Source organism: Amphiprion ocellaris, chromosome 4, assembly GCF_022539595.1.
Source record: "Amphiprion ocellaris isolate individual 3 ecotype Okinawa chromosome 4, ASM2253959v1, whole genome shotgun sequence".
Classification (NCBI taxonomy): domain Eukaryota; kingdom Metazoa; phylum Chordata; class Actinopteri; family Pomacentridae; genus Amphiprion; species Amphiprion ocellaris.
Window position 1 is genome coordinate 3824170 of NC_072769.1, and position 21595 is coordinate 3845764.

General features: G+C 40.3%; 1 protein-coding gene across 1 annotated transcript; it reads left to right on the forward strand.

Annotated features, from left to right (window-relative positions):
• Positions 1 to 1705: 1705 nt before the first annotated feature.
• On the forward strand, positions 1706 to 21445 carry LOC129348797 (uncharacterized). Its single transcript, XM_055010237.1, has 7 exons — positions 1706 to 1852; positions 4639 to 4767; positions 11925 to 12035; positions 13493 to 13549; positions 13729 to 13875; positions 16840 to 16956; positions 18952 to 21445. The coding sequence occupies exons 2-7, from the start codon at positions 4642 to 4644 to the stop codon at positions 19009 to 19011; spliced, it is 618 nt and encodes a 205-aa protein (XP_054866212.1). The 5' UTR covers positions 1706 to 1852; positions 4639 to 4641; the 3' UTR covers positions 19012 to 21445.
• Positions 21446 to 21595: the final 150 nt, after the last annotated feature.

Sequence of the window (21595 nt, forward strand, 5' to 3'; positions counted from 1 at the left end):
CACTAATGTGTTGAGGAGATGTCTAAAGACCAAGCCAAATGTCCAGCTCTGCTAAATGAAATCTGAAAAAGTGCCTTTGGGAAAGACAACGTTTCTTCAAGTCGGGGAGAAAAAGTTCAACCAAGAAGCCTGAGGAAAATGTATGTTTCTAATCTGCAAAAGTATTTCAACTATGGATTCTTTACTTTGTTGGCGGCCCTTTGACAGTAGTTACAGCTTCCTGTCTTGTTGGGTAAACTCAACATGTAAAAATACCTTATGACTGGCCTGTTGTGCCGTCCACAAGGATGTAATAGTGTGATGTCAGTGACTCCTGGAGCAGTTTGATGCCAAAGGACGCTACTCAGCAGGAAAAACGAAGATCTTTGGCGATGCTTCTTCACACAGCGCTTTGAGAATGCTGTCACTCATGGATAATTAATATCACAGGCAGGACATGATAAAGTTTCTTCAACAGGAAACAGAATGGATGGCCTTAGTGAGCAAGTAAAGACTATTTTAGCGCATAAATGACGGGCATTATAGTCCGTCAAAATGCAGACAGGAGAAACTGCCAGGCTGTGGCCAAAAATATCTGCAATTAAGTACATAGTAGAAGAAGCCAAGAGCCATGGACTGCTACAGATATAAACCAGGTTGTGAAGCCACCAAAAGCCACAAATGCAAGATTTGGCATTCCTGGTGAGATCGTTAACAACAATCCAAAATACAAAAGTGACACCAGGGAAGACCTTAACAGACAGTATAGCAATGATGAAGACACGCCAAGTCCTTATAACCCTCAAAGATGCATTGAGACAGCAGAATACAGCCTTAAACATGATGGCCCTCCGTTAGCAGTAATATTCTAGGGATATTCTAGTAAAACTCTGCTTGGATTTCCAGGGTTGGTTGGTTGACATTGAATAATACTGATGTTCCTGTGGAGGCAAATTGTCTGTTTAGATTCTCAGTCATCCAGGTCAAGTGGACGTCTCTGTGAAGTTATTGGAGATGTTTTGCCTCTTGGGTGAAAAGCATCTTCAGAAACCTAAAGTCTTTCTGCATCTTATGGGCTCGGATTCTTGTGGACTTAATCTATCCCTGTTTCTGAGTACAGATAGGTTTTGTCAGCCATTATACTAACAAAAAAAAGTGAAGTGAAAATACTGCAGAAAAGGGAGTTGCCGTCTTGCCCTGGTGGTGTCAGCTGTACCAGCGTGGGGGGAGGTAAAGAACCTGATACCCTCAAATGTTATGATTCATATGAGAACCTTATTTGTCCGATATATTTATGTCCCCAAAAGTTCCTGCGTAATTCTCCATTAATGTCGTTGTAAACACCATCAGTAATATCCACCCTGATCTGTCTTCACAGAGCTTCTGTCCTCCGAACTAAGGCTGACATTTGGCTCTAGAACCTCACAGCGTTCCCATCCGTTCTGCCGGAACAGCAGAACATGTCATTCTCCCATCTAAGAACAGTTTCTGGCCACAACAACAGATCAGTGTCATGTGGAGAAGCAGGGTTACTTACCCCGACAACAGGTCTGAGGAGTCTCTGGACGGCACCAGGACGGTTGGTTTGTCTGCTGTCCAGCAGACGAACTTCTAACAGTAAAACTCCCAGCAGCAAAAAGATCTGTGGAATCTGGAATGCACAAAACTAGGAGAGGAAGTGAAGGAGGAGCTCTGCTGGACTTTATCCAGAGGTAGAGAACAGAACGCTCTCTCTCTCTAGTAAACACATTCCCCCTGACTCACTGCTCTCACAGAAAGGAGAAGGTCGACGTTAGAAACCAGAAGTACGCAGCAGAAGACAGAACTTGTAAAGAAGGATACATTCAATAACTTTTAATCAGAAGAAAACAAGGTAAGAACAAGACATTTTCTCCTTACATGTAGCTTACTAGCGTTGGATAGAGAGGCTTATGTGTTCTAAACTCCCATCTGATTTGAAGGAGATGTCCATTACTAGAGAACAGAACTGTGGAGGAAACGTTGTAGCCATCATCTCCGTAGAAGTCTGCTTCCTGTCAAAATGTAGAAGCAAATGATTTATTTCACATCTGTAAAAATGCACAATACAAATGCTAATTGGGTAATAAAAGATAAAAAGTAGATCACACTGATATGCTTCAATATCTCAACTGTACATCACTTCACGTATTTGTCTTCTTTAGATTTCTGGATGTATTAATCCCAGACTGGCTTCCACAAACTTCAGAGAACATTGGAACTAGCATCTCTTAATAGTTTTATTCAATAAACGAAGCGTAAGATTCTTAAACTGTTCTGTGTCTAAAATGGGGATATTTAAGTTTGCAGATTTGATCGGTTTCTTCACATTCATGTCTGATTTCACATCACATTTGGAAATGTGCTTGCAAAAGTTTTGTTTCTATGTTTAAAATTCATGGTTGTTTAATTGACTCCTTTCATTTTGGTCCAGATAATGCACTTTTACTTTTTAAAAGAGGGAAAACATGAAGGAAGCATGCAAATGTTTTGGTTAGAAAAGCTTTTAGAAAAAGTTTCTTAATGTTCGAGTGACAAATTCAGGAGCATTAAATTCATGCAAGAGGCAAATGAGAAAAGACTGTTGACCTATCAGGAATAACCAGGGACTCGAACGTCCACAACTCCTTGTCAAGGAAATCGTTTTTAGACAGGAAATCTTCGACATGACCGCAGACCACTGGAAGATCTCTGGCTCACCTGGAATCTGTTTCATGTTCTCCCTGTTCATAATGGGTTTCCTCCAGCTTCCTCCCACAGTCCAGAAACATGCTGAGGTTAATTGGTGATTCTAAACCAGGGGTGTCCAACTCATCTTAGTTCAGGTTCCACATTCAGCCCAGTTTGATCTCCAGTGGACCAGACCAGTTTTTACTATATGATCAAAATGACAAAAGTCAGATTAAAAAAAAGACAAAAAAACAAGACAAAATATTGCAAAAATGAGACGCAAGATCTCAAAAAAATTAGACAAACGACATGACACAAAACAAAAAAAGAGAAAAAATTAGACAAACAAGTTGCAGAGCGACAAAAAAATGATAAACAACAAAAACGAGACAAAAAAACACAAAACGGCACACAAAACAGCCAATAAAGCAAAACACAAAAGGACAGAAAGGACGAGTGTCCCTGGTCCCAGAGCTGGATGCTTCAGATGTGTGGTTGTTCTCCCACCTCCAGCTGCCCATTTCCACCAATCTACTCTGCATTGCCCTTACTATACTTGATTTGCTCATCTACATATTTTTGAATTTACCACCAGCTATATATGTAGTATATTTAATGTCAGAGCTGTACACCATAGCAGTAAACTATAATTAGTTTCCATGTTAGTTGTACTTTGCATGTATCATCTGTCTTATCATGCATGTATTATACTGTGTGTTTTATGGTCCTTGTGTCCCCCCTACCTCTCTATCTCTACCCCTCTATCTCTACCTCTACCCCTCTATCTCTACCCCTCTATCTCTATCCCTCTACCTCTACCTCTCTACCTCTATCCCTCTATTTGTATCCCTCTATCTGTACCTCTACCCCTCTATCTCTACCTTTCTACCTCTTCTGTCCCTCTCAACCCACCCGGCCAGCAGCAGATGGGTTCCCCCACATTAGAGCCGGGTTCTGCTCGGGGTTTTTTTCCCTGTTAAAAGGGTGTTTTCCTTGCCACTGTCTCCTTAGGGCTGCTCTGGTGGTTCAGGCATATGGGTTCTGTAAAGTGTCTCGAGACAATTTGACTGTAATTGGCGCTATAGAAATAAAATTGAATTGAATTGAAAAAAAAATAAGACAAAAAACACAAGTGAGACAAAAAGGAAACACAAAATGACAAAAATGAGAAACAAAACGGCAAAAATTTGACAAACAACATGAAACAAAACAAAAAAGAGACAAAAAATTAGACAAGGAAGTTACAAAGCAACAAAATAATGAACAAACAACAAAACGAGACACAAAACGATAAAAACATGACACAAAAGTCAGACAAAAAAGAAAAAACAACAAAAAGAAGACAAAATATTAGAAATGAGACACAAAACAACAAAAGAACAATGAACAATCTAGTATTTTACTTTCTGATCACAACAACTTGTCATGTTCTAGAAATGATTTTAAATTTATAGTTTTAATAATTTACAATCTGCAGTTAATGTCTTCTCTGGAATTTTTACACTTTGAGGACTGGATTGGACCCTCTGGAGGACCGCTTTTGACCCACGGGCCGCATGTTGGACACCCCTGGTCTAAACTGCATGTAGATGTGAATGTGAATGTGATTGTATGGATGGATGTGAAGATGGATGGATGGATGGGAAGATGGATGGATGGATGGATGGATGATGGATGGATGGATGGATGGATGGATGGATGATGGATAGATGATGTATGGATGGATGTATGGATGGATGGATGGATGGATGGATGGATGATGGATGAATGGATGGATGGATTGATGGATGGATGGATGGATGGATGATGGATAGATGATGTATGGATGGATGGATGGATGGATGATGGATGAATGGATGGATGGATTGATGGATGGATGGATGGATGGATGATGATAGATGATGGATGGATGGATGGATGGATGGATGGATGGATGAACCCAGTGGACATTAAGCTCTTCTGTCTCCCCAGGTGATGGCCGTGTCCGTCTCCAGGGATCTAACCGTTCAGGTGCTGGAAGATGTGAATACTGTGAAGCTGACTGACCGACAACAGGCACTGCGAGCTGCTATCCAAAGAGGAGAACCGAAATGTCTGGGGGTGAGAAGGAAAGAGCTCGGTGTTTGTATTTGTGTTGTTACATTTCCTCATAGAAAGAGTGGGAGAGATGAAAAGAGGACATGTTAGGTAGGATTAGACAGATAGGATGCATTTAGCTTGGCCCAATCGTTGGTTCAACTTCTTCTCTTTTCTATCTTTTTGCTGTTGGTTCATGCAACAGATTGTCACTTATTACTATACACTGCTGTGAAAAAGTATTTGCCCCCCTTCTCAAATTCTTATTTTGCATATTTTCCCCACTTTAATGTTTAAGATCATTAAACAAGTGTGACCAAAGTAAATACAAAATGCAGTTTTTAAATGATGATTAAAGCAGCGTTTTCTAGATCTGCCAATGAGTCTTTCACATCTCTGTGGAGATATTCTGGTCCACTCCTCTTTGCAGAATTGTTTTAATTCAGCAACACTGGAGGTTTTCCAGCCTGAGCGGCTTTTTCAAGGTCCTGCCAGCGTTTCAATCAGATTCGGGTCCAGACTTTGACTCGGCCACTCCAGAACCTTCATTTAGTTTCTTTAATCCATTCAGAAGTCGACTTGTTGGTGTGTTTTGGACCGTTGAACCCAAATGTGCTTCAGCTGGAGGTCAGGAGCTGATGGCTGAATGTTCTCCTTTAGGATCTTCTGGTAGAGAGCAGAATTCATGATTCCATCAATCACAGCAAGTCGTCCAGGTCCTCAGACCTTCACACCACCACCACCTTGCTGGTCTGTTGCTAGGATGTTCTTTTTCTGAAATGCTGTCAGATATAACAAGACACACATCTTCCAGAAAGCTCAACTTTTATCTCATTAGTCCATAGAATATTCTCCTAGAAGTCTTGGGGATCATTCAGATGTTTGTTTCCTTTATGTTCTTGTTGTTCAGCAATGGTTTTCTCCTTAGAACTCTGCCATGGATCCATTTCTGCCTAATCTCTTCCTTATTGTTGACTCATGAACACTGACCTTAACTGAGGCTGGGGAGGCCTGCAGGTCTTTAGATGTTCTCCTGGGTTCCTTTGTGACCTCCTGGAAGAGTCGTCTCTGTGCTCTTGGGGTAATTTTGGTAGTGAAGGTTCTCCACTGTTCCATGTTTTCTCCATTTGTGTATGATGGTTCTCACCGTGGTTCTCTGGAGTCCTGAAGCTTTAGAAATGGCTTCGTAACCCTTTTCCAGACTGATAGATGTCAATGACTTAATTTCTCATCTGTTCTTGAATTTCTTTGGATCATTTAGTTGCAACTTTTTGAGATCTTCTGGTCGACCTTGTCATAGTTTCTCTTAGACCTCAAGGATGTGCAGATGTTGAAGAAAACGTCCGCTGACACTGTTGCTTAAAATAAATATGATTTTCTTATATAAAAGACAGCATCTGATCAGGCGCGATGGAGATTTCAAGAAGCCAATACGAAATCCCGCAGAACAATGGGCAGCGATCAGTTTTTATAGGTTTTAGACATGTAGGAAGTCACAACATATGGTTCTCTGTTACATACCATATAGGGAAGCAGGGAGCATCTTCAAACAACCCCCCTAGACTCTACAGCTCCTAAAGAGCTGCATCCATATCTTTGGACATAGGCACCCTTATAAGGATTCCTCCAACAGAAGAACACATTCCATTGTGTGGAATCCATTGTGTGGAATCCAGAGCCTGCAGAGCCTCGGCTCTGCAGGCTCTGGATTTTCCCTGCTGACGTCTGACGTTACGGTGAGCGTATTGCGTCACTTCCTGTTGTAGCGCTGTGTTGTGTTCTGTGACTGTTGTAGCTTATCCACTCCATCTAATTTGATATTCATTAAATCTATGTGTAGCGGTAATATTTGAATCGTAACATACACTCGTTTTCTTCACACACCCTCTCAGTACTTAATTCTAAGTTAATCTGTTATCTCTGTCCGCTAGCCTAGCACTTAGCAGTTAGCATGGCTTCTCCCTCTTCCTCTCCTTCTCTTTCCTGCTCAGTGTGTCACATGTTTAGTTACTCCTCTGCCTCCTTTAGTGATAACGATACCTGTAATAAATGCAGTCTGTTTGTAGCTTTGGAGGCGAGGCTCTCTGAATTGGAAGCGCGGCTCCGCACCATGGAAAACACCCCGCTAGCTGTTAGCCAGGCTCCCTTAGCCGGTGCGGACCGCAATAATATAGCTGCTAGTGTAGCTTCTGCTAGCCGTCCCCTAGCAGCTCCCGAGCAGCCGGGAAGTCAGGGTAGCTGGGTGACAGTTCGTAGGAAACGTAGTCCTAAGCTCAAGCCCGCTGTCCCGGTACACCACAAACCGCTTCACGTTTCTAATCGTTTTTCCCCACTCAATGACACACCCGCTGAGAAACCAACTCTGATCATTGGCAGCTCCATAGTCAGAAACGTGAAGCTAGCGACACCAGCGACCATAGTAAAATGCCTCCCAGGGGCCAGAGCGGGCGACATAGAAGCAAATTTGAAACTGCTGGCTAAAGATAATCGTAAATACAGTAAGATTGTTATTCATGTCGGCGGTAATGACACCCGGTTACGCCAATCGGAGGTCACCAAAGTTAGTGTGGCATCGGTGTGTAACTTTGCCAAAACCATGTCGGACTCCGTAGTTTTCTCTGGACCCCTGCCTGATCTGACAAGCGATGATATGTTTAGCCGTATGGCATCGTTTCGCCGCTGGTCGTCTACGTGGTGTACTGCAAACGACGTTGGCTTTATAGACAATTGGAGCTCTTTCTGGGGAAAACCTGGTCTGATTAGGAGAGACGGCATCCATCCCACTTTAGCTGGTGCAGCTCTCGTTTCTAGAAATATGGCTGATTTTACTAGAACTCCTAAAGCATGACAACCCAGAGTTCAGACCAGGATGCAGAGTTGTAGTCTTCCACAACTCTCTGCAGTTTCCTCTCAGCTGTCACCCTCCAGTAAATCACTTAGCTTTATTGAGACTTTGTCTGTCCCCCGACCACCAAAATTCAATAAATTAAGCAAATCTAAAATAAACAAAAGACATAGTAACCATAAAAATCTAATTAAAATTAATACCACTATTTCAACTGAGCGAAGAAACAGGACAATTAAATGTGGTCTGTTAAATATTAGATCTCTCTCGTCTAAATCTCTGTTAGTAAATGATTTGATAACTGATAACCAGATTGATTTGTTCTGTTTGACTGAAACCTGGTTGCAGCAGGAAGAATATGTTAGTCTAAATGAATCAACTCCTACTAGTCATACTAACTGTCATGTTCCTCGAATCACGGGCCGAGGAGGAGGAGTGGCAGCAATTTACCTCTCTAGCTTAAAAATGAACCAGAGACCTAAACCTAGTTACAGTTCATTTGAAAATCTTACTCTCAGTCTCTCTCATCCAGATTTAAAAGCTCAGAAACCAGTTTTATTTGTTGTTGTATATCGTCCTCCTGCTCCTTACTCTGAGTTTTTATCTCAGTTCTCAGACTTTTTATCTGATTTAGTGCTCAGCTCAGATAAAATCATTATTGTGGGTGACTTCAACATTCATGTTGACGTGGACAGTGACAGCCTTACGACTGCTTTTAATTCAATATTAGACGCAATTGGGTTTTCTCAACATGTAAATAAACCAACTCATAGTTTTAATCACACCCTTGACCTCGTTCTGACTTATGGCATAGAAATCAAACAGTTAACAGTATTTCCCCGGAACCCTCTTCTTTCTGACCATTTTATGATAACATTTCAATTTACAACAATAGATTGTATAGGAGTTAAGAATAAATATCATTACAGTAGATGTCTGTCTCACAATTCGGTGACTAAATTCAAGGAAATAATACCCTCTCTATTTAGTCCAGCACCACTTACTGATATAATGGAAGGGAAATATTATAATTTTACCCCCACAGAAGTGGATTATATTGTTAATAATGCTGCAGCCTCACTGCGTACAACACTTGATAGTGTTGGACCTGTAAAAAAGAAAGTTCTATCTCACAGAGGACCTGCTCCTTGGTATAATTCCCAGCTGTGGACTTTAAAGTAGGCGTCCCGAAAGCTGGAAAGGAAGTGGTACTCCACTAATTTAGAGGAAGTTTATGTAGCTTGGAAAAATAGTCTAGTAATTTATAAAAAAAAAAAAGCTCTTCGTAATGCCAGGACAACATATTATTCATCTTTAATAGAGGAAAACAAGAACAACCCCAGGTTTCTCTTCAGCACTGTAGCCAGGCTGACAAAGAGTCAGAGCTCTGTTGAAACTTGTATTCCTTTAGCTTTGAGCAGTAACAACTTCATGAGCTTCTTTACAAATAAAATTATTACGATTAGAGAAAAAATTACTCTGGCCCTTCCTGCAAATGTCACAGATGTATCATCGAGTACAGATACTTTAGAATTGGCTGTAAGACCAGATGGATATTTAGAATTTTTCACCCCCATACGTCTCTCTGAACTCATTTCAATAGTTTCTACATCCAAACCATCAACATGTCTTTTAGATCCTATCCCAACTAGACTGTTCAAGGAGGCTTTACCTTTAATTAATTCCTCAATGTTAGATCTGATTAATCTCTCTCTGGTAACAGGCTATGTACCACAGGCTTTTAAGGTTGCTGTAATCAAACCTTTACTTAAAAAACCCACTCTAGATCCAGATGTTTTAGCCAACTATAGACCAATTTCCAACCTCCCATTTCTCTCCAAAATTCTGGAAAGAACAGTTGCAAATCAATTATGTGAACATTTACAAAGGAATAGCTTGTTTGAAGAGTTTCAGTCAGTCTTCAGAGTGCATCATAGCACAGAAACAGCTCTGGTGAAAGTTACTAATGACCTTCTCATAGCGTCAGATAATGGACTGGTCTCTATACTTATTTTATTAGACCTTAGTGCAGCATTCGATACAATCGACCACAAACTTTTATTACAGCGACTAGAACATTCTATTGGCATTAAAGGGACAGCACTGGACTGGTTTAAATCCTACTTATCAGACAGGTTCCAGTTTGTGCATGTCAACAATGACTCTTCTGAGCATACTAGGGTTAATCATGGAGTTCCTCAGGGTTCTGTCTTAGGACCAATACTGTTCACATTATACATGCTTCCCTTAGGCAACATTATTAGGAAGCACTGTATTAATTTCCATTGTTATGCTGACGACACTCAATTGTATTTATCTATGAAGCCAAATGAAACTAATCAGCTAGCTAGACTGCAAGATTGTCTTAAGGACATAAAGACCTGGATGACCTATAATTTCTTACTACTAAATTCAGACAAGACTGAAGTCATTGTATTTGGCCCCAAACATCTTAGAGAATTGCTTTCAAAGCATATAGTTACTCTTGATGGCATTACATTGGCCTCCAGTACTACTGTGAGGAACCTCTGTGTTATCTTTGACCAGGACATGTCCTTTAACTCGCACATAAAACAAATCTGTAGGACTTCCTTTTTCCACCTGAGAAATATTGTGAAAATCAGGAACATCCTGTCTCAGAGTGATGCAGAAAAACTAGTCCATGCATTTGTTACTTCTAGGCTTGACTACTGTAATTCCTTATTATCAGGTTGTCCCAATAGCTCTCTGAAATATCTACAGCTGATCCAAAACGCTGCAGCCAGAGTACTGACGGGAGTTAGCAAGAGAGATCATATTTCTCCTATATTGGTTTCTCTTCATTGGCTTCCTGTTAAATCTAGAATAGAATTCAAAATCCTTCTTCTGACATATAAAGCTCTTAACAACCAATCTCCATCATATCTTAAAGACCTGATAGTACCATATTATCCTAGCAGAACTCTTCGCTCTCAGACTGCAGGCTTACTTGTTGTTCCTAGAATCTCTAAAAGTAGAATGGGAGGCAGAGCCTTCAGTTATCAGGCGCCTCTCCTGTGGAACCAGCTCCCAGTTTGGGTTCGGGAGGCGGACACCCTCTCTATTTTTAAGACCAGGCTTAAAACCTTCCTTTTCGACAAAGCTTATAGTTAGGGCTGACTGGGGGACCCTGACGGGGTATGCTGGTGTTTTCATTTGCACAACTGACTTCCCCTCTTGACATCCCTTTAGTTTGCCCCTAGTTATGCTGCTATAGGCCTAGGCTGCTGGGGAACCTCTCTTGATGCACTGAGCCCTTCTCTAACTACCTATGTATTTACTACATATACCATTATTGCATTACATTCACTCTGTTTCTTTCTGTGTCCTTTCTCCGAGTGTCCCTGGTCCCAGAGCTGGATGCTGGATGCTTCAGATGTGTGGCTGTGTTTTATGGTCCTTGTGTCCCACCCCCCCACCTCTCTGTCTCTACCCCTCTATCTGTATCCCTCTATCTCTACCTCTACCCCTCTATCTCTACCTCTCTACCTCTTCTGTCCCTCTCAACCCGCCCGGCCAGCAGGCAGATGGGTCCCCCCACATTAGAGCCGGGTTCTGCTCGAGGTTTTTTTCCCTGTTAAAAGGGTGTTTTCCTTGCCACTGTCGCCTTTTGGCTTGCTCTGGGGGTCAGACATATGGGTTCTGTAAAGCGTCTCGAGACAATTTGACTGTAATTGGCGCTATATAAATAAAATTGAATTGAATTGAAATTGTGATGACTCACACATCCCAAGTTCCATATGATAAGCAACAAGTATCAGATCAGATACTTCAACCTCAATTAGTCAGACAGGTTCTATTGAAGTGATTTCTGGATTGAACAGGTCTGGAGGTAATCAGGTTGGGGTGTGGTCGGTGAAATTGAACTCCAAAAAATGTGATTAGCCACAGTTATTTCATGATTTAACAAGGGGGGCAATTATTTTTCACACAGAGTCAGGTAGGTTTGGATAGCTTTTATCCCTTTAAACATTAAATCATCATTTAGAAACTGTATTTTGTGTTTACTTTGGTTATCTTTGTCTGATATTTAAATATGTTTGACGGTCTTAAACATTTAAGTGGGGGAAATATTCAACAAAATAAGAATTTGAGAAGGGGGCAAATACTTTTTCCCAGTACTGTATAACTATCTTACAAGAATTAACTAGAAAAGGGAAATAAACCAGCACAGCAGGTGTCCATAGACTGTATGTTGCAATATTCAGTCTGTGTGTGTGTGTGTGTGTGTGTGTGTGTGTGTGTGTGTGTGTGTGTGTGTGTGTGTGTGTGTGTGTGTGTGTGTGTGTGTGTGTGTGTGTGTGTGTGTGTGTCTCAGGTGAGTCAGGTGATGCTGGGGTTGATGGTCATGTCCTACTCCATTCCTCTTCACTTCACCGAGTTCACTGAGGTGGTCACTCTGGGGGTTCCTTGGTGGAGCGGCCTGATGGTGAGTCTGTGATCTTTGTTTTGGTCTCCATTGATACGCATGTGCTTAAAAGAAAGAAGAAAAAGACTACATAAATGGATAGTTTAAAACAGGGGTGTCCAGCATGTGGCCCGTGGGCCAAAAGCGGTCCTCCAGAGGGTCCAATCCGGCCCTCAAAGTGTAAAAATTCCAGAGAAGACATTAACTGCAGATTGTAAATTAGTAAAACCATAAATTTAAAATCATTTCTAGACCATGACAAGTTGTTTTGATCCTAAAGTAAAATATTAGATTGTTCATCGCTCTTTTGTCATTTTGTATCTTATTTCTGTAATTTTTTGTGTTGTTTTTGTAGTTTTTTGTTGTTTTTTTGTCTGACTTTCGTGTCATGCTTTTGTTGTTTTGTTTCTCGTCTTTGTCGTTTTGTGTTTCCTTTTTGTCTAGCTTTTGTTTTTTGTCTTATTTTTGCCATTTTGTGTTTTGCTTCATTCGCTGTTTTGCGTGTCGTTTTGTGTTGTTTTGTGATTTTTTTTGTCTCACTTGTGTTGTCCATTTTTTTGCATTGAAACTTTTTTGTCAAATGTTTTGTCTCGTTTTTTGTTTTGTGTCGTTTGTCTCATATTTTGTCATTTTGTTTCTTGTTTTTGTCATTTTGTGTCTCATTTTTGTAATATTTTTTCTTATTTGTGTCTTATTTTTGTCTTTTTTTTGTCTGACTTTTGTCGCTTGTCTCACGTTTTTTTCATTTTGTTTCTCGTTTTTGTCATTTTGCGTTGTCCATTTTTTTGTCTAATTTTTTGTCTGTTTTTGATTTTTTCAAGTTTTGTCTCGTTTTTGTCATTTTGCTTGTCGTTTTTGTTGCCTTGTGTCTCATTTTTGTAATATTTTGTCTTATTTGTGTCTTATTTTTGTCTTTTTTTGTCTGACTTTTGTCGCTTGTCTCATGTTTTTTTCATTTTGTTTCTCGTTTTTGTCGCTTTGTGTCTCATTTTTGTAATATTTTGTCTTGTTTTTGTTGTTTTTTTGTCTGACTTTTCTCGTTTTGATCCTCCAGTAAATATTCTATGGTTCAGTTCCAGGTGACTAAATGTTGTGTTCCTTTGTAGAAACTCTGTGTTCTGGAAGTTGTAATGTGGAAATGATAAACTGAGGCTGAATGTTGATGAAACTGAATTTATTATTCTTAAGAAATTTCAGGTTGTTCATGATGTTTTGTAAAAAAAAAAAAAGATAATTCCTTTAATGTGAACATTTTCAGAAGAGACTTTTTTGCACTAACGCAAAGGAAACATTTGGAGTTGTGGTTATTTATCAGTCATTATGCTCTGGTTTTACTGGTTCAGTCCACTGGAGATCAAACTGGGCTGAATGTGGAACCTGGAATAAGATGAGTTTGACTCCCCTGGTTTAAAGTTTTTGGTCAGCTGAGATGAGGGCTCTTAATGTTAATCTCATGTCTTGGGGTTGTATGCTTCCAGTTCGTCACAGCGGGAGTCGTCGCTATCGTCTTGGACAAAAACTGCACCATGAAGTTTGTGAGTCTCTTCCAAACACACACAACAAACACTGTTCATCAAACTGTTCATCAAACTGTCTTTTCATTCTTCAGTCTTTCTCCGTTTCCAACACTTCTCCTATATTTAGAACTCATACCAAAATCCCAAAATTCTAGATACCCCCCAGATGTTTAGAAGGATGAAATGTGTTTTTTCAGCTGCAGCTGTGTTTGATGGTGACTGTGGTGTCCGTTGTGCTGTCAGTGGTGGCTGTGATCATCTATTCCGTGGACATGGACAAGCATCCTGAGGTGCCTTGTGTCAAGACGATACATGACGGCTGCAACGACGAACACTACGCCACGGTTGGTGTCGGCTTCATTTGTTGCCACCTTTCAACTGTTTCCTGCCTCTTTGTAGAACTTTTTATTCTCTTTAACTGTTCATAAATTCATTATAATGACACTTATATACTATATTATACAACACCAATCTACAGTTCAGACTCTGCTCTGTTGGTGGGCTAGCCTTTTGTTTGGTTAGCTTGCTCGTTACCCCCGCATTTGCATTCATTTGTATGTTTATATGGAGAATGGAAAAGACAATGAAAAACATAGAGAAGCCACGCAAAAGCCTCGGCTTACAGTGTTATGATCCTGCTCTAGCCCCTGCCCTTCTTTCCCTTCTTCGTCTTTTTCCTCTTTTCTCCGTTGAGTCCTGATTTGTTTCTGCTTTGACCTGTCTCTCTTTGTCTCCCACCTGTCTCTCTCTCCCTGTCTCTCACCCTCCTGCTCTCCCTGTTTCACCTGCCTGCATTCTGCCATCAGCTGATTACTGCAATGAGTGTCACCTGCAGTAATTAGTTCATTCACCAGTTCTCAACCTCACCTCCAGTATTTAAGCTCCATGCTTCCATTCACTCCCCGCTGGATCATAGATTCACATTCCCTTCTTAGATTCTGTGCCCTCCGAGATTCAGTTTCCACATGGACTTTGCTTCCCCACCTTTGGACTCCGTTTTACCCCCTCCTGGATTTTCCCCACATGGACTCAGTTCTCCTACCAGATTCTCACCAGCCCAGCTTCAGTCTTCAGCCTGTTTTCCCCCTCTGTTGTCAGTTCCCCCATCTTGTGAGTACCCCTCTTTAGCTTAGTATTGTTTATTCACTTTAGTTTTGTAGACGTCCATTTTTGCGTTCTTAGTGTTGGTTTGTAGAGTTTTGTGTAGTTTGGTTTAGTTCGGTCCCCCCAATTTGGTTCTCCATTTTATGTATTGGTTTAGTTATCTGGTTTAATAAAACTCTTTCCTTTATTTACTTGTCTGCCAGTTTCTGTGTCTGCGCTTGGGTTCTCCAGCCCCCATCGTAACATACAGACCCTGAGTTTCTCTGAGAGTTTATTGCCACCCCTTTTCCCAGCCTACTTGCCCTTTGCCAACTCCACCACAGTCTACCGGCCTCAGGCTTGCTAATTCCACTGGGGGTCTTTCTCTACTGCCGTCAGTCTCCAACCCTGCCTATCAAGGGGTTCTGTCTTCGCCGGTCTCCTATCCGGCTTCCCAAGTGGTTGGTTCTCTTCCATTGGCCTCCTGCCTGGCCCCTATGAAGGGTTGCATCTTCGTGGCTGCCCGAAGTGGAGGTCCCACCTGCCTGACCAGCCTCTGAGCTGCCCTTTCTTGACCTCCTTTGTTTTTTGAGCAGCTTCCGGACTGCCCTCCCTGGACGGCTGGAAAGCTTTACCATCTCTAATTTTAGGCTGATATTTTCTTCATCTTCTTTTAAGCTTGTAGGCAAAACTTCCAGCACATTACAGAGTCATTGAGAAGAATTTACAAAAATCAACTATTACGTTAAAGTACAAACAGATTTCCATAAAGTAATATCAGTTTATCAAAAAACATAAAAAGTGATTGATAAGTGTTTACTTCCATCAAGTCAGTATTTAGTCGAACAGCATTGAGCCTGTATGGATACGTCTTCATCAGCCCAACACTTCTTGACACTGCAGTTTTGCCCATTTCACGAGCTACACACATCATCAATTTGAAGCTTCATTGTTTATTGGATGTTAATGATCACTATAGGCCCTTTTCCACTAGCACCTACTCGACTTGACTCGGTTTAGCTCGTTTTCCATTACAGTTGAGCACCACGTCATCGTGGGTGGAGTCACAAAACACTCACCGTCCTCCAACATGGTCTCCAATAATGCAGAAGTGGAGTCAAGGCCACTCTCCCTCCCGTTGTTCGCCGGTCGGTGCCGTAAATGGCGTCCATTTAGCTAAACCGCTTCCAACACCTCCGGTTTGACCCACTCTGGCCGTTGTGGTCCTTGATGGACCAATAGTCACTTTTGAGCTTCTTCAGCTTCTCCCGACACTGCTTTATTGTCCTGCTGTATCCGTTGGCAACCATCCGCTCAGAGACCTCCTGATAAACTTTCTCTGTCCAGTTCCCTCTGGATTCTTTGGTCCACCACCAAAGACAGAAAAGTGTCTTCATTCATCCACGGTACAGGTCTGGTGTGTCATCACTCCCTGTCCAATCAGTGGCCTGCACTCTGTAGACGTCACGTTATCGGCTCCACTCAGCTTGCTGGGAACCCCGGCCCAGCAGGAACTAAAACAGTACCTGGTACCAGGTACTACGTCCTGATGGAAAACCTCACAAACCCAGTAGAGTCGAGCCGAGTAGGTGTTAGTGGAAAAGCGCCATAAGTTGACAATGACTGAGTTAAGCTGATGCGGTGTAGGGCAAAGCTTAGTCGGGGATCAGCAGCATCTCCAAGGCTGGTGGACACCTAGGAAAAGGTGAAGACAGGAAGAGGAAACAGAAGTATAGGGAGGGTGGGGTACGAGAAGTGAGAACGAACAAGAGGGAAGGGCAGAGTAGTACGTATAGACGTAGGACAGGAAGGAGCATGATCGAGGGGTTGTCCTGGTCCTGAACCTCAGCTAAAGATTTTATAACTGCTCAGAGTCTGTCAGGTTACATGGAGGATGTTAGTGATCAGACTTTCTCAAGTCCAGTTAAAAATTCTCATTGAAATTGGGGTCTGTTCTCACTCCACAACATTCAGCTTGCCTTAAAACCATTTCTGTGCTGCTTTGACTGTATTCTTTGGGTCATCGTCTTCCTAGAAAACAAATCTTCTCCCAAGTCACAGTCCTTGACAGCATCAATTTGTCCTCCAACATTTCCCTTTTGATGGCCTTAGTAAATGCTTTTGAGTAACCCTCATTCTATGTCAGACGTTAATATTGTGCTACGCATATATTTTAACGACAGAAGTTAATGCCAGTGCTGTATGTTCTTTATCATTTCCATCAGAGGCTAAGCAGGGGTTTGAAGTCGTCTCTCCTTCTCTTCACTCTGGCCCAGACAGCCATCTCTGCCATCCTTAGCTTCCTACTCTTCCGACAGAGACGCAGCTTCGGGCAGTATGCTGTAAGTACCCCAGAGTCAATAAAGATTACTTTCATTGACTTAAAGTACATCCAAATCAAATCAGAACTGTTTCAACAGTGATGTCCATCTCAGAATGGCATATACTTGCTGCAATGAAAGACAAGTAGAACTGATATGCAGAAAAAAATACTACAAAGACACTGGTAAGGGGGCACCCCGGTAGCTCTATACACTGGAGCTATAGTCCCGACCCACGGCCCTGGGTACGAACCTGACAAACAGCCATTTGCTGCAGGTCATTCCCAAACTCTTCTCCCCACTTTCCTGTCTCTCTCACTCCACTGTCCATTATGATAAAGGCCAAAAAATACCTTTAAACACCGCAAAGCTTTGGGAAAGCCTCACCATTCTCAGACAGAAAGAGGAACTTCTTGAGTCTTTGACTGTTTCGACTCCATCCAAAGCTGCATCTACTAAACATCTGGGACGACATAAACTAAAACCTTTCTACTCATTTGTATCTTCAGTCTTGTTGTTTTGGAACTCATGTTTCCTTTTAGGTTTTGAGTGTGATTTTTTGTTAGAGTGCATCTTTAATCAGCTATTATTATCATTATTGTATCAGTTAACAATAAAGAACAAGACAGAAGATACAAATGAAGACAAAAGAAAGCATTATTCCATAGATTCTGCCTTCAAACACAAACCACTGCAACGTTATTTTCTCTAAAGCTGGTTCAGATAATTTTTTAAGGCATCCCTTCTGAAATAATTCTGGAGAACCTATATTGTAGATGTGTGTGGAACTTCCTCCACGGTGGACACAAAACAGGTGTTGCACTTGAGAAAGGTGTGTCACCCGCCTTCATCTTTGCAGATTCGGTGTTGGAGGCTTCAGAAACTAACAGCACTGAAGAGTAGTTTGGTTGGAACAAAATTTCCTGTGGCAGACCGTCCACACCAGGAGTGTCCAACTCATTCTAGTTCAGGTTCCACATTCAGCCCAGTTTGATCTCCAGTGGACCGGACCAGTTTTACTATATGATCAAAACAACAAAGTTCAGACAAAAAAGACAAAAAAAACCCCCAACAAAAACAAGACAAAATATTGCGAAAATGAGACACAAAACGTTAAAAAAAAGTGAGAGAAACGACATGAAATAAAACAAAAAAAGACACAAAAAAATTCAACAAACAAGTTACAAAGCAACAAAAAATGGATAAATGACAAAGAAGAGAGAAAAAACACAAGCAAGACAAAAAGGAAACACAAAACGACAAAAACGAGAAACAAGACAAAAACATGAGATGAACATGAAGTCAGAAAAAAAATAAGACAAAATATTACAAAAATGAGACACAAAATGACAAAATATTTGACAAACGACACAAAACAAAACAAAAAAAGAGATAAAAAATTGGACAAAAAAGTTACAAAGCGACAAAAAAATGGACAAACAACAAAAACAAGACCAAAAAAAACACAGAACAACAAAAACATGAGGCAAATGTCAGACAAAAAAACAACAAAAACAAGACAATATTACAAGAATGAGACACAAAATGACAAAAGAACAATGAACAATCTAGTATTTTACTTTCTGATCAAAACAACTTGTCATGGTCTAGAAATGAATTTAAATTTATAGTTTTACTAAATTACAATCTGCAGTTAATGTCTTCTCTGGAATTTTTACACTTTGAGGGCCGGATTGGACCCTCTGGAGGACCGCTTTTGGCCCACGGGCCGCATGTTGGACACCCTGTGTCCACACAGATGTGCAAATGGAGTAAGAGTGTGTAGCGACCAGAGTGAAATCGGGCCTGAGAGTCAGTCTGCTAAAATCTGTTGCCTAATTAAGCAGCAAGTATTAGCAGAAGATAAGTCACGTATCTATGAATGTTTAGATGAGTCCAATCAGATCAACCTCTGGAGATGTCTTCAGGGACAGTCTGTCTTCAAGAGCAGACATGGCTCAGACCAAGAACGAGAAGATGTTCAAAGCGCTGACTCTCTTTTTCTTTCTTTTCTAGTCTCTCACTTCAGCTGGTCCTCCGACCCCCACAGCTCTGATACCCCCCGACTTCAACTGACCAACCATTGGACCAGCGGTCGCCGTGGAGACAGATCCCCCCTCGTTAGGATGATCAGCTGTGTTCTGTAATTAATCCACGTCTGGAGTTGTATCTGTTTACTTGTATCTTAATCACCGTCCTGTCTGGCATGTTGACACCAGATTGTTTCATCAAGGCCTGAATATTAGAATATTCAGTCAAATGGTTCAAACCTCGATCTAATGAACAAGTCACCTGTAATAAATATAACAGTAAATAATGGCACAAATAGAACCTCCTGAATAGTTTTACACAAATGTACTGAATGTGACACAATAAACGTGGTTTGTTTTCTGGGTGGTACAGGGTTTAAACCGGGAGTGTCAAATTCATTCTAGTCCAGGTTCCACATCCAGTCCAGTCTGATCTGCAGTGGACGGGCCAGTTTTACTATATGATCAAAACGACAAAAGTCAGATTAAAAAAAGACAAAAAAAACAACAAAAAGAAGACAAAATATTGTGAAAATGAGATACAGAACATCAAAAAATGCAACAAACGACCCAAAATATAAAAAAGACACAAAAAATTAGACAAACAAGTAACAAAAAAATGGATAAACGACAAAAACGAGACAAAAACACACAAAATGGCGTGCGAAACAATGAATAAAGCAAAACATAAAATGACAAAATAAGACAAAAAACAAGCGAGACAAAAAGAAAACACAAAACGACAAAAACATGAGACGAAAGTCAGACAAAAAGCAACAAAAATGAGACAAAATATTACAAAAAATAGACAAAATGACAAAAACAAGACACAAAACAATAAAAAAATCTGAAAAATGATACGAAAAAAATAAAAAAGTGACAAAAATTTGACAAAAAAGTCACAGTGACAAAAAAATGGACACAAACTAGACAAAAAATGACAAAAAAAGAAAAAATATTACAAAAACGAGACACAAAACGACAAAAGAACAATGAACAATCTAGTATTTTACTTTAGGATCAAAACAACTTGTCATGGTCTAGAAATTATTTTAAATTTATAGTTATTACAAATTCTAAATTTATTATTATGAGTTATTATAGTCATAGCAGTCACAGTGGTTCAACTATAACTCGACATCTTGGTTAACATGTAAGAAAAAAAGATTTTTGCGTCTCATAATTCGGAAAATCATGAGAAAAGAAAAAAGTTGTTCAAAGATCCTGATTTTGTTTTTTGTTGATCATGTGAAATGGCCAGGCAAGCAGTAAAATATAGTTTCCTCTATTGCATAAGCAAGAAACTGCATCGTTTCTAAGGAAGAGGCTTTAGTTTCAGAGGAAGATGCACTGTCAGCAGAGATTCTGCACAAACCCTGAACCAGAGGTCTCCAACATGAGGCCCGCGGGACAAAAGCGGTCCTCCAGAGGGTTCAATCCGGCCCTCAAAGTGTAAAAATTCCAGAGAAGACATTAACTGCAGATTGTAAATTAGTTAAACTATAAATTTAAAGTCATTTCTAGACCATGACAAGTTGTTTTGACCAGAGGGTAAAATACTAGATTGTTCATTGTTGTTTTGTCATTTTGTGTCTCATTTTTGTCTTGTTTTTGTTGTTTTTTGTCTGATTTTCGTCTCATGTTTTTGTCGTTTTGTTTCCCGTTTTTGTCATTTTGTGTTTCTTTTCTGTCTCACTTGTGTTTTTTGTCTTATTTTTGTCATTTTGTGTTTTGCTTGATTCGTTGTTTTGTGTGGAATTTTTGTTGTTTTGTTTATTAGCTCGTTTTTGTTCTTTGTCCTTTTTTTGTCGCTTTGTAACTTTTTTGTCGAATTTTTTGTCTCTTTTTTGTTTTGTTTCGTATCGTTTGTCAATTTTTTGTCCTTTTGTGTCTTGTTTTTGTCATTTTGTGTCTTCTTTTTGTAGTGTTTTGTTGTTTTTTGTCTGACTTTCGTCTCATGTTTTTGTCATTTTGTTTCTGGTTTTTGTCGTTTTGTGTTTCCTTTTCGTCTCGCTTGTGGTTTTTGTCTTATTTTTGTCATTTTGTCTTTTGCTTTAGTCGTTGGTTTGTGTGCTGTTTTTGTCGTGTTTTTTCTCTTTTTGTGGTTTGTTCATTTTTTTGTCGCTTTGTGTCTCATTTTCGCAATATTTTGTCGTTTTTGTTGTTGTTTTGTGTTTTTTATCTGGCTTTTGTCTTTTTGATCATATAGTAAAACTGGTCTGGTCCACTGGAGATCAGACTGGGCTGAATGTGGAACCTGAACTAGAATGACTTGGACACCCCTGATCTAAAACCTCTCATTTTTCTTAATTTGCAGATGGTTTCATGATCTAGAGCAGTATCAGGTGCACTATATTATATTATATTATATTATTTTATATGTCCATATCGTACTATTAAAGATATATTCATCCATTCTGTACTAACTCTGACTGCACACTGTTGTTTGTTTTATACAAAATAAAATCATACATAGGTAATGAGTGAGTGTTTCTGATGGGGACAGCTGAAGGTGTGGTTTAGTCTCAGCCAGTTCATGTTAAAGATCCAGAGATCAACCCGACAACATGCTGCAGATGTCTTCAAGGATCCTACAGATTTTCAGGCTTGCTGAGGGCAGATTTTGCAAT